The sequence below is a fragment of the Barbus barbus genome (genome assembly GCF_936440315.1).
Source record: "Barbus barbus genome assembly, chromosome: 28".
NCBI classification, from domain to species: domain Eukaryota; kingdom Metazoa; phylum Chordata; class Actinopteri; order Cypriniformes; family Cyprinidae; genus Barbus; species Barbus barbus.
Genome location: NC_136756.1, coordinates 6,177,470 through 6,193,979, shown reverse-complemented (window position 1 = coordinate 6,193,979; position 16,510 = coordinate 6,177,470). Strand labels below are relative to the sequence as shown.

The following is a 16,510-nucleotide window of genomic DNA, read 5'->3' as shown; positions in this document are numbered from 1 at the left end:
TTCTCATGTTGCTACTAGGGGCACTGCACTTGTCTTTATCCTTAACCGTCTTCGTTAACTGTCTAAATTTATAAAAAGATGACGATTCAAGTCGGTTGAGATGGTGAATGAATCACAAAACAATTGGGGGTGGAGGTTTATATGAATAGAAGAGTCTTTAGAAGAGTTTAGATGGTATTTTCTTTTCATCTTGCCTCTGTTTAATGCACATTAATTAGCACCTCAGTAACCAGGAAAATGCTGTATCGCTGCTGGTCCATAAGCGCCACCTGCTGTCAGAGAGTGAATTTGCGTTCTCATGCAGCCTGTCTTCTGTTCGTTTCAGTCATATTTTATATAGTATAGTTTCACAAATCCAAAGTCAGACAATTCTGTTTTCACTTGAAATTTCGAAATTATACAATCGACTTTAAATCAAAACAGTTCGTGCTGCATGTGCATGAAGCATCTTTGTTTCAATTGTGATTAAAATGCAGTGGTCGCCTCTCATTTTAAATGGAAAGAGCACAGCTAAAGCCTTAATTTGTTTATATGCAGAGATCTCTTTTATTTGTATTATTTATTTAATTGTTTTAAAATTTAAATTTAGCTTTGTTATTTCACATATACAATTTCTCAAAGAAATTAGCATTATTTTTTCATCTGAGGAATAATAAAAGGACACCTTTTCATGTATCTTTTGTCTTAAATCTCATTTTGTTCAAAACAATCGTGATAAAATCGTATTGTGAAATTAGTATCGTGAATTGTATCGCATCATGAGTGAATCATTACATCCCCAATTGTAATAAATAATACAATATTTTATTTTACAACTTTAAGATTACAATACTAATATTTATGGCTGTCTTCATTTCTTCATTTTCAAATGTTAGACTGTCATGCCTTGGCACATATACAGAGGCATGCAAAAGTTTGGGAACCCCTTGCAGAATCTGTGAAAATGTGAAGAATTTTAACAAAATAAGAGAGATCATACAAAATGCATGTTATTTTTTTTTTATTTAGTACTGTCCTGAGCAAGATATTTTACATAAAAGCTGTTTCAAAAGAACCCTTGGTTCTTAATACTGTGTGTGGTTAATGATCTGGATGATCGACGATGTTTTTTTGTTTTGTGATGGTTGTTCATGAGTCCTGGGGGTGAAAACGTTTTGAATTTGAAGATCAAGGTAAATTGTACTTAATTTGTCTTCCGGGAAACATGCAAATATCTTCTTGCTTCCGAAGGGCAGTACTAAATAGGAAAAAAAATATATATTTCAACATAGCCCCCGGCTCTTAATGCATCGTGTTTCCTTCAGGAGCATCAGTGAATGTTTGAACCTTTTTTAATTGTTGTGTTTGAGTCCCTCAATTGACCTCAGTGTGAAAAGATGGATCTCAAAATCATACAGTCACTGCTGGAAAGGGTTCAAATATGCAAAAGATGCTGGAAAACTGAAGAATCTGCAGGATAGGTTCAGAACAAACAAGGGACTCATGAACAACCATCACAAAACAAAAAAAACAGTTGTAGATCATCCAGGTAACCAAACACAGTATTAAGAACCAAGGGTTCACAAACTTTTGAAGGGGGTTATTTTAATAATTTCAGCTATTTTTTTTGTCTTGTGGACTACATGTAAACAGCTTTTATGTAAAATATCGTACTCAAGACAGTACTAAATAAAAAAAATAACATGCATTTTGTATGATCTCTCTTATTTTGTTAAAATTATTCACATTTTCACAGATTCTGCAAGGGGTTCCCAAACTTTCGCATGCAACTGTACACTCTTTATTGGTAAAATACTGGTAAATTATCGTTTAGAAATCATGTGTGAACCAGTCCTTTTCAAAAATATAGGTAAATCAGTTCTGATTCAATTTTATTATAAGAAAAAGAAAGCAGCACAACACTTAAAGGTAATTCCCAATGACTGAGATAACAGAATTCACCGGTATTTCAGTGCTGATGTGTGAGCGATTTCTTAACAGTAAAACAATGGAGCGCCATCTCTTGTGTGTGAACAGCATGTATGGTGCATTTAACGGTAAAGTCAATCTGTTATGATAATTTAAATGTGTGAAAGGGGCTACTGATTCATCTACTGAACTATTTCTTTAAGACTAAACATGGCTAAACCTAAACTAAACTAAACTTAAAGCCAACCGAACCCACTGAGACAACACCGCACACACTGAGGAGGACAGCTGAAGGCTGACAGATGGCGGCCATTAGAAACATTAATGAATAAATCAGTTGCTGACCATCTATTATTCACACACACACACACACACACACACAAAACGTCCCATTCAACTTTCAGAATGAGGCAAAGATGCTCTCTTAGGGCAGTCTGATGTCTACTTAATGACAAAAACTTCAAAGATCACTCTCGAACCTCAAGACACTGAAAGTCACTTCTTGCTTAGAAAAGCTTTGGGACCTTTGGTGCATTCAAGTCCTCCTGGGAAGTTTGCATTTATGAGTTTGGAAATTGTAATTATGATGTCAGGAGCATTCGAATCCCTTTGTTCAGAGCACAATGGCAATGTATCTTTTCTGCATCAAACTCTACTTCTACAAAATCATGAACAGGAGAAATGTGCATCAAGTTTGCTGTCGATTTGTTTTATGATTTTATTGAATTTAAAAAAGCTGCTGTAAATTGAATTATATATATTCAGTCGTAACCATGCAATACAATGGCATCGCTATTAATCACATCCAAAATAAAGGTTTTTGTTTACATAATATGTGTGTGTACTGTGTATATTTATTATGTATATATAAACACACACACATGCATGCATATATTTACAAAAAATATGCTATATATGTTATATATATATATATATATATATATATATATATATATATATGATAAATTATATGAATATAAATATATGTAAATATTTTCCAAATATATATTGTATGTGTGTGTGTATGTATATACATTATAAATATACACAGTACACACACATATATTATGTAAACAAAAACTTTTATTTTGGATGTGATTAATAGCGATTAATCGTTTGACAGTACTAATAATTTTGCATATTGGGCATAGTAAACATACTGAATACTAAGTTCTTTATAGTAGGTTTTATACCAATGGGAACATTCCCTGAACATGTGAATGTCCTCTTTTTGGTGTGGCATGCATGTATCAAATAACCTCTTTACATTTAGGCCATAAACATTCCTAAGGCCACAAAATTATAAATCCATCTAGCAACTGTCTCAGATTGAGCCCAGAGGTTATGGGTGACACTCACAGCTGTTGACATTCGGCCGTCCTGTTTAAATTAAGATCTGCCTGCAGTAGAGATCATGTAACACATGAGGCATGCGCATAACCAAAACCTCTCAGTTTTATGTAATTAAGCCAGGCCTTCATTTCAGTGTCTTCAGTGTGTTAATCCAATTTACTTCAATCAGCTTGTATAGTTCATAGACACTTAACCGCTGAGCTTTCCATAATGAAGCTGTTGAAGTCGAGCATCATCGCAGTGCACTGTAGCTTTGTGGGTAATGAGCCTGAAATGAGCTCACAGTCGAATCTGTTGACTGGACAGTTAACTCAGAAAACGTTATATTTAGCCAATTCGCATTTTTAGTTCATTCTCAGTAGTCAGTTTTGACTGAAGGTGTGCTTATGATGCAAATTGAATTTTTTTTGGGGGGTCGACCATCTATTTTAAGATGAAAGCAAGTTTTGACAGCGCCACAGAGTCGATGTTTACACTTAACATTGTAACTGATTATTCAACATACTCTCATGGAAATTCATAAATGTTTTGTGTTTCAGTGAATTAGTGGCTAAATAGTATGTATATATATCGTACATACTATGTTTTCGTACGATCTGCTTATGCCCCACTGATTGTTAGGTTTAGGTTGGACTTTCATGGGTGTTTAAGGGATGCACTGATGTATTGGCCAATAATCGGTATCAGCCAATAAAAGTAATTATTCATACTATCGGCTATTTTTTTTTTAAAACATTTGATGATCATGGATAATTACTATATCCAGTCAATCAAAAGACAAATATGGAAAACATGTTGATATGGAAAAAATTGTGTAATTAATTATCATTCATGATCAAAAGATCGGATATCGGTATCGCCACCAAAATGTGCGTCAGTGCATCTCTATTAGTGTTGTCAAAGCTACCGATTTTTCAAAACATATCAATACTGAAACCGTTTAAATACTCAGTGTATCAATACTTTTTCTGAAGTATTGATATTTTCCGATAGCAGTTGCGCTTTTTTGCTCTCTCTTCTCTTCGACATCGGATTCATGCTAAGAAATTGCCACTTATGCAAAATGTTATTCTCTAGTGTTTTACCTTTAATTTAGGAAATAAACATCATTGTCATGTTCTAACCTAGTTATATTTATCTTTCAATAAAAATCTATAATCTTACGCCTTTGATATTATGGCAGTTTTTCCTCATGGTATCAAAAATGGTATTGAATATCACTAGTTTTCGAAGTTAGAATTCCAGTTGTGTGACAACTACTAAGTTTTATATATATATATATATATATATATATATATATATATATATATATATATATATATATATATATATATATATGTAAATCTTACATATTCAAACAAACCACATAGTATGAATTCATACTATAGTGCCAACTCATAAAACAATTGTTTTCTCTCATCTGTCCAGAAGTTGGGAATACCTTGAGAATCTCGCTGAGGAAGTTAATAGTTAATAACAGTTGACCTGTTCATAAATAGTTACCTGAATAAGAAGTTTGAGTTTGGCCAAACATTTGTGTCTGCAATTGCCTGGAATGTTTCTGGCCTACAGTGCGTGTGCATGCATGTGTGTGGGTGTGCGTGTGGGTGTGGGTGTTCGTTTGAACCTCAAAAATGTTCCTTTCAGTCTTTTACCGAGTGAAAGGTGACAGCCCGACTGAGTCAGTGATGTAATGGTTTAACAGCACTGAGATAAAGCTCGAAGGCCTCATAAACTCATCTGAATGACTAGGCTGAAGTCAAACATTCAGTGAACTGTGCTTCAAGGTCAAAGCCTCTAGACCTTGACAGTTTTCCCTTGACAAAATCTGGCTTAGACAGCATAACCGGCCGCTATACTAAGGTGGCCCACTGCCATGAGCACAGGGTTGAATGCTGTTCTTCAGAAGAGACACAGTTCAGCTGTTGTGTTAGGTTTCCTAAACTCCTCTGGAACAAATGTGAGGGACTGACATACAGTGCATTCTCTGCCTTTCATCTATTAAATGTTTCTAGGGTAAGTTCCAAGAGACATTCTTTTGTTCTCACTTTGACTTTATACGGTTTTCAAATAAAAAGTTTCAATTTAATAAGTAAAATGTCATGTGTTGTTGCCATCCAGTTAAAAGTAATAAAATATTGTTCTTACATCTTGAATACATGCGCGTTAATAATCTTAATTATTATTAAAGTATTGAGTTAAATATCTATTTTCAAGGTAAAATGTACTACTTTAACTCACCACATGACATTTTACTGAATTAATCTTGCCTATATCTGATAATTCTATCATTATTTTGCCTTTTTCACGCTATATGAAAATATATTGTAAAATAACCCATATGAATTAAGTGGTTTAATTAAAGTCTTCTGAAGAAATATGATTGCTTTATATGATGAACAGATTTATTTAGGCTTTTATTCACATATAAACATAAATCAACACAAAAACTCAACAAATATGCTCAACCGTGCTTGCTTGATGAGAACAAACCTCACTGGTCAAAAATGATGAGAGAATATTTAAAAAATATTTGTGTTCATTTGTGTTCTGAATATAAATAAATCTCATAAATCATAAATAAATCTGTTTGAACAACTTGAGGGTGAGTAAAATGACAGAAATCTCATTTTTGAGTGAACTATCCCTTTAAAAGATGTCTGAAACGCTTGAAATGTACTCACAATATGTTTGACTGGAATAAAAGACAAAATCAAAAGCCGATTTTAAAAAGGCCTGTTTTGTTGAATTCAAATTTCATGAGCTTCATTGTTGAATTATTTCATTGAGCATCAAGTCAACATGGTCACAGCAGAGGAAATCACAACACATTGCTCTCCACATTCAACAGCTATGTTTCCAACAGAAACATATTCTATGGCAAAATATAAAAATATCATGTCATACTTGCATATCAGACTTTCCCTATAACATTAAAAAAAAGGCAGTATGCTTCGGGTCTCCCGTGAGACACAGTGACTCCAAATGTGCTTACAGGCAATAAAGACCTGTGTAATGCATTCAGAGGCCATCACATGCACACATGACAGCCGCTTTCCTCTCTCAGCTTTGATAACATCGTCTGACTTCACATTGTGAGCCGTAACGCTAAGATGTAGCTTAAAATTTCCCTCACGCCATAACCAGTTTTGAGTTTCCGATACCCTGATTAAGACCCTATTAGGACTCCCCTGCTGACATCTCAGTGCATCAGCGGGGGAATGACTCCAAATCTGCTTAAGAGACTTAAAGCTCTTAAACTCATGTAATGCATCCTGTGCATGCAGAACTTTCCACATACTCAGCTCCAGAATGGGCTGCACGTAAGTTACAGAAACCCTGGGAAATGCACATTTTTAAAGGAATTACTGTTGTCATATGCCTTACATATGCACGACTTACTTTATTCTGTAGAATATGAAGTTAGGTGTCACGTAGAATGTTTAAAATGCTCTTTCCCATACTACAAAAGCAGAAAAATTATCTAGCATGGCTGAATAATAATAATTAGTGCTGTCAAACGATTAATCGCATTCAAAATAAGTTTTTGTTAACATAATATATATGTGTGTACTGTGCATATTTATTATGTATACGGAAATATGTATAATGTGTATTTACATGTATATATTTATATTCACTTTTTTATCATTTAAATTATATATAAATATATTGAAAATATAAACATAACATTTTTCTTAAATATATATTTATATTTTGTAAGCTCTTGCTTTAATGATCAAAAGACACATAAATATGGCTCATAAAACTAAAGAATCAATACAGTTTGGCATCATGTCTTCAATGAAAAATGATTTAAATTGTAAACCGTTCCTCACTCAAATTAACACATGATTTCAGAGCATTTGTAAAATATATCCACGAGTCATTCGAGTTACTTTTATGGCTGCATTTGTCACTTTTGGAGCTTGCCATCTCTAGTCTCCATCCACTTTCACTATGTGGAAAAGAGCAGCTTTGACATTCTGCTAAACATCTCCACTGAAGAAACTAGGCCATACAGGCTCGTAGCACAGTGAGGGTAGGTAAATGATCACCTAATTTAATTCTGGTGTTAAAAATGAAGGCAAACCTCCTCTGGTGAGGCAGCTCGCCTCACTCCATGCAGTCAGCAAATATTCAGGTGACGCACGAGCGAGAGGAGGCAATAAGGCATCATTATTTATTTATTTATTAGTCATAAACCATAAAAGCATCCCAAGCACAAACATTTCTTTAGCTGCTTGAACGCATAAAGTCGCTTACCCTCCGCCACCGTCTCCTCCACGGTCACCTGGTAGCGTCCGATGGAGAAAACGCGTCCGATAAACGCGCCGGACCCCGCGCCGCCCCCCGCAGCGGCTCCAGACGCGGGTCCAGAGCTCACCATCTCCCGACGGGTATCGAAGAACTTCTTCATTGTCCAACCGGCAGCACTTTAATACTCATTAAATCATGAAAAACCTCTCTCGCGCGCGTCGCTCTCCAGCCGGTGCGATGCGCAAAATACAGAAAAGCGCGACGATCTCTCAATATAATACAGTCCGAGCTCAGCGGACCTTCATCACAATATCAACCAAGTGTTATATAAATCAAAAACAACTCCGTGCTATATCAGAGCGGCAGGATGAGGCACCATTGACATTTCTTCATAATTAGTATAATAACAGCAGCGTTTCATCAGAGAGGAGATGAGTGTCTTTAATCACCGGGAGCACGCTCCTCATTCAATCTTCACAGCTGACCCTCGGGAAAAGACGCTTGCTCGAAACCCGGAAGTGCAACGGATACGCAGGGAAACAGCCGGTTCGACGGGGTTTTCCGGGAGAAAAGTGAGTGATAGCGTTCGCTCGGAGAGAGCAGCCATGCACCGGTCGAGAAGAGGAGCAACGTTAAAGCGCGCGTGAGCAAGGACTCGCTCGTGACGCTCCGGTAGTCGGTACGCGGTGACGTCAGCGATAACAGCCTCTTGATAATACGCCGCAAAATTATTGTTATAACAAACATCAAATCATATTTTAGCATTTGTGACCCTGGAGTTTTAAATCGCACGGGTATATTTGTAGCAAAATCCAAAAATACACTGCATGGGTCACAATTACCGATTTTTCTTTTATGCTAAAAATCAAAAATCATGTTCCATGAAGATATTTTGTAAATTTCCTACCGTAAATATATGAAAGCTTATTTTTAGTTAGTAATATGTATTGCTAAGAATTTGGACAACTTTAAAGGGGATTTTTGCACCCATATAGTTGTATCTCAGCCAAATAATGTCCTGTCCTAACCCTTATGCCTGGTTTTGTGGTCCAGGGTCACATATATCAAATCTGAAATATAATGACTTAATTGTCGTTAAATTGATGATGCATATAATAATCGAATAAAAGTATTATTTACATGCATTTGACAGAACGACACGATGGCTGTGGCACTGCTGCCCCCAACAGGAAGATATACCACAAAACAAAGTCTGTGTAGAAACAGTTTTCATTCACAAATTGATCATACATTTCACAAACAACAAGAATTTACCAATTGAATTAGACATGACATTTTGAAGTAGAAAAAAAATAAAATTCTTTGTTAAAAGTACTGTTAATCTTTATTTCCTACTAAGAAAAAAAACTTTTTTTTAACATTTTTATTACAAGTGAGGACATGTTTTATATTATTTCTTTTTCTTAAGATGAATTGTTTTTTCTGGTTGACTGTTACATCCACTCATTTATTCCTATGTTTATATACTTATACATGTTAACTCGTTGGCTGTCATGCTAAACACATCAAAAATTTGACAGACAAAAGTTTTTAGCTTTAAAAATGTTTATCACTTGCTACCCAGTCAGCTGTGGGCTTGTATGATGGACTGTTAATATATCATTGCATGACAAGTACGGCCGCCACATCTTATCCCACGCTCCCTCTTACTGTTCACAATAAAGATAACACTAGTTCTGAGAAAAGCTCATGTTTGCAGAAGCCAGCTGGTTTGATGTTTTGCTATCTAATGCAATGACATTCTTGCATTTTTAAATGGAAGTGTTTTTGGCGCTTCTGTGCCATATCTGCAAGTGTAAAATGCTGTAAGATGGTGTTTATCTCAGCACTACTAAAGCTTATAGCTCTTCTCTGTGCATTACACATTTTATATTTGTATGCACCATTACATTTGGCCTTATCTTCATTTCTGACCAAAACATAGTATTCTGTAGAATTATGATTACATTTTATTTTTAAAGGTCTCCTTGCAGTTACAGTATACTTATATAATTAATTCTGAGTAATATTATGCATTTATTATAGGGTTTGGTTTAGGGGTAGCTACATGTAATTATGCATGATTTACAGTTTAACAAGGACATCGTTAATAAATCATTTATACAAATCAATTCATTAAATATTAAAATTAAACAATAAAAAAAGTAATGAGCAGTGAAGGGACACAGCCTTTTAATAGCATTTGGAGTGAAAAATTTACACGTAGTTATTAAAATCATCTTGTTTTCTCTTAACCAGCAGCACAAGAAAACCTAAAACATGCAATGTCTTTAATCAGGAATTAACAAATCGATTATTTTGTTTTGATGAAGATTAATTTAATACAATAAAATGCCATTGTCCAAAAAAAAAAAAAAAAAAAAAAAAAAAAAACATGCTAACCATAAAATACATACATCTCCCCCTCCAAAAAAAAAAAAAAAAAAAATCCACTTTGATAGGAAAATGTATCTCATCTCCAATGATTATTGAAGTTCTTTCCGTTTGCCTAAAACAAAAAATTAATCTATACTAGTAGTTATGGCCCAGCACAAAAAAAAAAAAAACTTCAACCCTCTCCATCCATTTGTAATAGTTAAAGCACTCAACTTTATGTTTCCTCTGTAAAAGAAAAGAGAGAGAAAGTTTTTACTGGGAATGCTTAAACGATAAAAACATACAGCCAATATTTTTGTATCATACTATTTTAATGGAATGCACGCTTGCTTTAAAAAAACCTGATGTACAAGGTGAGGGGGTTTTAAACTACTGAAGAATAACTTACAAACAGCACTAATGGATGTGATTAAGGTATGCAACTATGTACACAAATTAAATACAATGCTACAGCACATTAAGAGAATCACAAATGTTCATAAAGGCAAATATTAACATGTGGCAAGATGAAACTCCACTAACTCTCTCCTCTCCTGGAAGCGTCTTACGTTCATCTGAATACTCAACATAATGATATTAACTATGGAGGACACCAAATGTACCACCGTATGAATATTAAACGCTCTCTCTCATCATGGGGGTCATAAAATGATGAAATGTGGCTTTTTCCCCATCAATATTAATTATACAAATGACAGTATACATTTTATATTATATTCCCATGTTCGTAAATGATCATGTAGTCCACTTCTCACCCTCATTTAATTCCAAACCAATAAGATTTTCCACTAGTGAAACACAAAATGAGATTATATTCATGCTGCTGTTTTCCTTAACATTAAAGCTATGGAAAAGAGCAGCACGTGCATTCTGCTAAATATCATCATCTTTTGTTTTCCACTGAAAAAAGCCATATTGATTGAAAAAAATGACACAAAGGTGTGGGTAAATGATTGAAAAATGAACTACCATTTTAAAATCTATCCTGGAGAAGACGGTCTATCAAATCCTCTAGGTTTGAAGAAGAATGGGGATCACTGAGAAAATAAGGAGTCAAATCTCATACTTAGTTGTCCAAATATATTAAAATTTGCCCGTGTAAAAGCTCTCAACAGCATTTCACAAAGACCCAAACGCTTAAAGGCTGCATTACAGTATCAACGTCGCTCAAAAGTTTCAACAGGTTTGGCTTTTCCTTACTCAGAAAAAGAAAGAAAGCAAAAGAGAAAAAAAAAAAAAACCTCAACCCCCTTTACGCACCATTCTTCATCAATAAGTTTAATTTCAGGAAGGGGAATTTTAACTAGCAAAGGTTTTCCCTGTGTCTTCCTTGCCTCTGTAAGTCCTCTTCCCATGTGTGAAGGGCAGGTATCTATACTTGATCATGTGCTGCAGAGGAAACACAAACAATGTCAAAGAACTTCAGTTGCAACTCTATTTTTAGATAACTCAGCTTTTAAAGAAAAGCTTCCACTGCCGAACCTTGATCTGCCGTTTCATGGTGATGCAGAACAGCATGATGAAATACATTACGAGGATGGGCCAGAACACTGGCACGTTGAAGGCTTCGAAGAATGTGCAAATCATAGCGATGACGATGCCTTTCGTCGCTGAATGCCTGAAATATCAACCAAAAACAACGCACACTTTTTTCATTTGTGCAATGTGAACATCAAAGAATCAGAGGAAATAACTAAAGAAATCCAGGAGTCTTTGAAAACACAATTTACATTAGCATTACCATTGAAGATAAGTCCTCCTGCTTAGCTGATCAGTGTTGGACTTTTATTTTGACTGAACTGAGGCTAGGGCTGCATTATAATGGGTAAACGCTTAATCACGATTATTTCATTTATCATTATCAATTATTGCACTTTCACAAATCAAGAGAATATCTAACGCAACCATGAAAGCATAGAGGCTTGTTGCCAATGCAAAACGCCGCAAATGCCAAATGAAAGGTTTTCAGGACAAATAACTTTATTTTTAAAAATTATTTTAGTAACGATTGTGTCCAATAAATATGTGACCCTGAAGCACATAACCAGTCTTAAGTCGCTGGGGTATATTTGTAGCAATAGCCAAAAATACACTGTATGGGTCACAATTATCCATTTTTCTTTTATGCCAAAAATCATTAGGATATTAAGTAAAGATCATGTTCCATGAAGATATTTTGGAAATATATCAAAACTTCATTTTTGATTTGTAATATGCATTGCTAAAAACTTCATTTGGACAACTTTAAATGCGATTATCTCAATATTTTAAGGGTTTTTTTGCACCCTCAGATTCAAGATTTTCAAATAGTTGTATCTCGGCCAAATATTGTCCGATCCTAACAAACCATACATCAATGGAAAGATTATTTGACAAAAAATTGACACTTATGACTGGTTTTGTAGTACAGGGTCATATATTAGATTTATTGTGGCAATATTGTACATGTTTTAATAAAATTTTAGATCACAGATCAGCTGTATATCGGTACCCTGCTCTTTAAACAACTCATATTTCTTCCTACATGTGTTTTCCATTTATTCTTTTTTTTCTGAATTCAATTTTAATAATAAGAAACGTCTAATCCATTGAATGAAAAACTTTAATTTAATAACTTAATATTTTAATTTCATTATTAATATTTTAACAATAATAGTGCCCTGTTTTTTTATATATAAATTCTGTTTTATGACGAATTCTGTTTTATGAATACAAATTATATCAAAGCAGTGGTAATCAAATGGATGCAAAAAAAATAGTTTAAATTGTATTCAAATTAAATGTGAAGAATTCTTTTTAGGCAAAAAAAGAAGAAAAAAAGCTGCTTAAATGAAATTTGTGCTAAATTTGTGTGTGATATTCCCTATAAAAACACCAATGTTTTAATTTATTCATCAATTTTTGCCAAATTCCATTCTATGTAAATTCCATTTTCATGACTGTATTCTGTGGTTCCGTTCATGTTTTTCACAGAGTAAAAATCACAGCATTTGTCATTTCTGCTCGTCACTGGATCAAACTGATCCACTCATTCTCGAAAGAGAACTGAACTCATTTAATGGGTTCTTAAAGGGACAGTTTACACAAAAACTAACATTTCGTCATCATTTACTTACCCTTGTGATCTTCCCCACCTGTACGTGGAAACCAAACTGTTGCTGGTAGACACTGAAAAAAATACTAAGGAAGTCGATGGCTACCAGCAACTGTTTGTGTTTAGCAGAAGCAAGAAAACAACTCAAGGGTGAGAAGATTTTCATTTTCGGGTGAACTGTTCGTTTAAACTCCATAACGTGACAACTTACCAGAATTTGAATTCTGGCAACCTCCTGATGAACGGCCGGAACTCTTCATTCTGTTTTGTGGGTAGTGCTGGACCCTCGTCTAGAGAAGGTAGACATCAATTAGCAAAAAAAAGCAAAACAATGCAAATATCAGTGATGACAGTAAGATTGTATTAAATCCTGGTCCTACCTGGATCATCAAGCAATGAGGGATCCACTTTTGGTGAGAGGAAAGCAATGAAGAGATTTAGGTGGTAGATTCCAAGAGCATATGTGACTATGTACCACCCCTAATAAAAGACAAGCATTTCATTACATTTGATTCACGTTTTGTACTAAAAATCCACAAGTTACAAAACAAGAACATTCTTCGGAGTCTACAACAGCATGATAGCTGTACCCATACTGGCAAAGCAGTTTGTGAATGTTCCCAAAGCATGGTGGTTTTACCTGTAGTATATATACTCTGATCATATATATGGCCGTTAGAGTAAGAGTGGTTGCCCATCGGACTGATGAGAACGGTGTTGACTTGTCCAACCATGACTGATAAATCTGCATTTCAAAGAGAAACAGTAGTTCTGATTATCCAGATCACTGACTTGCAATCTTAAAAATCACTTGAATAGTCATTTCCAAGAGCCAGACCTGCCCGAGCCGTTTGAAAAAGCTTCCGATCGCTGATGGTTTCCCATGGATGGATTCACCGGCACTGTCTCCTTCTGGCATTCTGTCTGTGAATTTAGAGCAACGTACTGAGTGTTCAGGGAAAATGGAAATATATTTACAGTTAAATCACAATGTAAATCACTGCTACCCATCTACATAACACAATATAAATCTGATCATCGAGCTCACAATCTCTATTCAAAACTGCATGCAAATCATTCTGCCATCCAGGAGTAGAATTATCCAATTGCATCCCCCTGTCGTGTACTTAAGCATGTGTTTCTGTGTATTATAACACCACCCTAATCTATGTTTCTAAAAGAATTATAACCGATGCTTTCCTTTCTACAACGTAGCAAACTTAGGCTATTTTGAGCCTCAATTTAAAATGTTTTATACCTAAAAAAAAGTGAAACTTGCATCATCTTTATTTCCTAAATGTCCCTAATAAACAAGTGTAATGAAGGCAGTGCTTTAAAGCAACCCTTTGTCAAAAATCTTAAAGGAGGGTGTAAATCCTTTATTTATACATTTCTATAGTCCTTCTTATGCACCTCTAAGGGGATCATATAAAACCCCACAATTATGAGTGTAATAATAATAATAATATCTTACTGGAAAATTTGACATTCGTTCAGTATATTTTATTATGTTCTCTTATTCGTCACTGCCCTGTTGGTTTACTATGTCTCTTCTGGATGTTTAAGCAGATTCAAGTAACTTTTGAAAACAATTATTTTAGTAAATATTTAGAAGATAAGTTGCAGCGATATTGTGTGTGATTTACGATTTTTAAACTGAATTTTAATGTCTGTAGGATTGTTTCAAGAACTGCCAAGCACATATTCCTTAAGGATTTCTTCTTTGGATCAGCAGATTTGCTCTGTACTCTCACAGGCGGGGTTATGGGTGGTGTTAAATCACATTTTGGGTTTAAAATCCAAACACATTTGTTGCCTAATGATCAATCCTCTTGCGGATCTGTGACATGTCACCCATTTCCGTCAATGATACAAATACCATAGAGTTAGAAGCGCGTTTAAAGAGATGGATTTCCTACACATGCAATCCGAGGCAAAGTCCAAAAAACAACCACGTCAATGAACAAGAGGTTGTTCGAGTATAATATCACCCTAAATTAAGATTACCTTCAATAAAACGGCACATAAACTGAATTGAAGAACCGGTTTGGTGTCTCTGCAAAAGACTGAAGCTTCAAATCAGCTCATCAGCCTCATTCCCTCGTCTTTCACTCGCTCCTAAATAATCTAACGCATCAATTTGGATGCAAGCCAACATATATCATTTATATGTCAAAAACTATAGTGATTTTAGGGCAGAACCTGCGATTCAGATACGTGTCTATTTCCTGACATTTACCTCAAACAGTGCATGCAGATGAACAGCAGCTTTAGCTCAGGTACACAGCTATTCTCAATCTGTTCAAATGGCGCAACAAACACTTACCTCAACGTTTATTTCATTAACTCACTAATAACGTAACTAGAAGGCTACTAGTCAGACCTCGTAAGCTAATTTGCTATTTAGCATCGGTGGGTTAGCCGCAGCTGAGTGATTCCTTTAAGCGCAAAGCATGCTGGTTACTGGAGTTTTTAAATCAGGTATTCTCCGGCGATACAAAATACGGACGACTACGTGTAAACTACACTTCCCATCCTCCCACACGACGCAATTTGCCTCAAGCGGAAACACACGGGGTGTAGTTTTTGTGTGTGAATGTGTAATCGGAACTGAACCTGGGAGACATCAAGAAGAAACTACAAAGACCGATAGACACGCAGAAAATTGGACAACTCACTTCCGGGGAAATCCGAACGCAGGCGTTTGAGGGGTAAACTTTGCTAGCACTACCTTTTACAAAAAACATAGCTTTACAATCGTTATACCAGTGGAGGACGATAGAATTAGGCGGACAGTTAACACACTCGAGGAGTCGTGGTGTCTGTGAGAGGTTCAGAATAAAAATAGGATTAGAGGAATCGTGTCTCTCTTACCCGGTTGTGCCGCTGTGTCACTCTCGCGCTGCTGCTCTGTGAACACTTCAGTGCTTCTGTGAACCGCAGCAGACCAGACCAGCCGCGCGCGGAGCACATCGCTCCCTGTGCAGGACCTCCGGACTGAAACACACTCACTTCTGTTCACACAAATCCATATGTGCTGGAAACTCACTCAAGATGTAGATGAGTTTGTTTGGTATTTATGTTTTTTGCCTCAATTTTTCATGAGCTGAACTCAAAGATCTAAGACTACACAAAGGCCTGTTTCTCTCAAATATTGTTCACAAATCTGTCTAAATCTGTGTTAGTGAGCACTTCTCCTTTGCCGAGATAATCCATCCACCTCACAGGTGTGGCATATCAAGATGCTGATTAGACAGCATGATTATTGCACAGGCGTGCCTTACGCTGGCCACAATAAAAGGCCACTCTAAAATGTGCAGTTTTATCACACAGCACAATACCACAGATGTCGCAAGTTTTGAGGAAGCGTGCAATTGGCATTTACTGCTTTAAATGATCAATCTGCACTCCATATGCCATATTAACGAAGCAAACACAGAATTGTCACAACTTAGTAAATTTATTAAAAATAAAAAAACTCAATAAGTACATTGCATA

The 16,510-nt window shown here is 35.5% G+C and overlaps 2 protein-coding genes across 8 annotated transcripts in view; both read right to left on the bottom strand.

Annotated features, from left to right (window-relative positions):
* Positions 1-8,209, bottom strand: part of LOC306848238 (AP2-associated protein kinase 1-like) — a 56,643-nt gene extending 48,434 nt beyond the window's left edge. Inside the window, exon 1 of one of the 2 annotated variants that reach the window (XM_079382659.1) lies at positions 7,528-8,209. In XM_079382659.1, coding sequence (XP_079238785.1) covers positions 7,528-7,681 — 154 coding nt within the window. In that variant the 5' untranslated portion in view covers positions 7,682-8,209. The remainder of the gene's footprint in view (positions 1-7,527) is intronic. The other variant, XM_079382660.1, reaches the window with a different exon arrangement.
* Positions 8,210-8,736: 527 nt separating this feature from the next.
* On the bottom strand, positions 8,737-15,947 carry LOC306848010 (protein RER1). Of its 6 annotated transcripts, none has more exons than XR_013782195.1 (9): positions 15,887-15,947; positions 13,851-13,936; positions 13,653-13,757; positions 13,393-13,492; positions 13,224-13,302; positions 11,401-11,536; positions 11,253-11,307; positions 9,325-10,143; positions 8,737-9,098 (listed from the first exon to the last, which is right to left on the bottom strand). XR_013782195.1 is itself a non-coding variant. In XM_079382315.1 (8 exons), exons 2-7 carry the CDS (start codon positions 13,929-13,931, stop codon positions 11,218-11,220), a joined length of 591 nt encoding a protein of 196 aa, XP_079238441.1. In that variant the 5' UTR covers positions 13,932-13,936; positions 15,339-15,460; the 3' UTR covers positions 9,693-10,143; positions 11,179-11,217. The 6 variants fall into 6 exon arrangements, 4 of the variants coding, with proteins under 4 accessions (XP_079238441.1, XP_079238442.1, XP_079238443.1 ...); XR_013782196.1 differs by having other exon boundaries at positions 8,850-9,098; positions 11,179-11,307; XM_079382315.1 differs by lacking the exons at positions 8,737-9,098; positions 15,887-15,947 and adding an exon at positions 15,339-15,460 and having other exon boundaries at positions 9,693-10,143; positions 11,179-11,307.
* Positions 15,948-16,510: the final 563 nt, after the last annotated feature.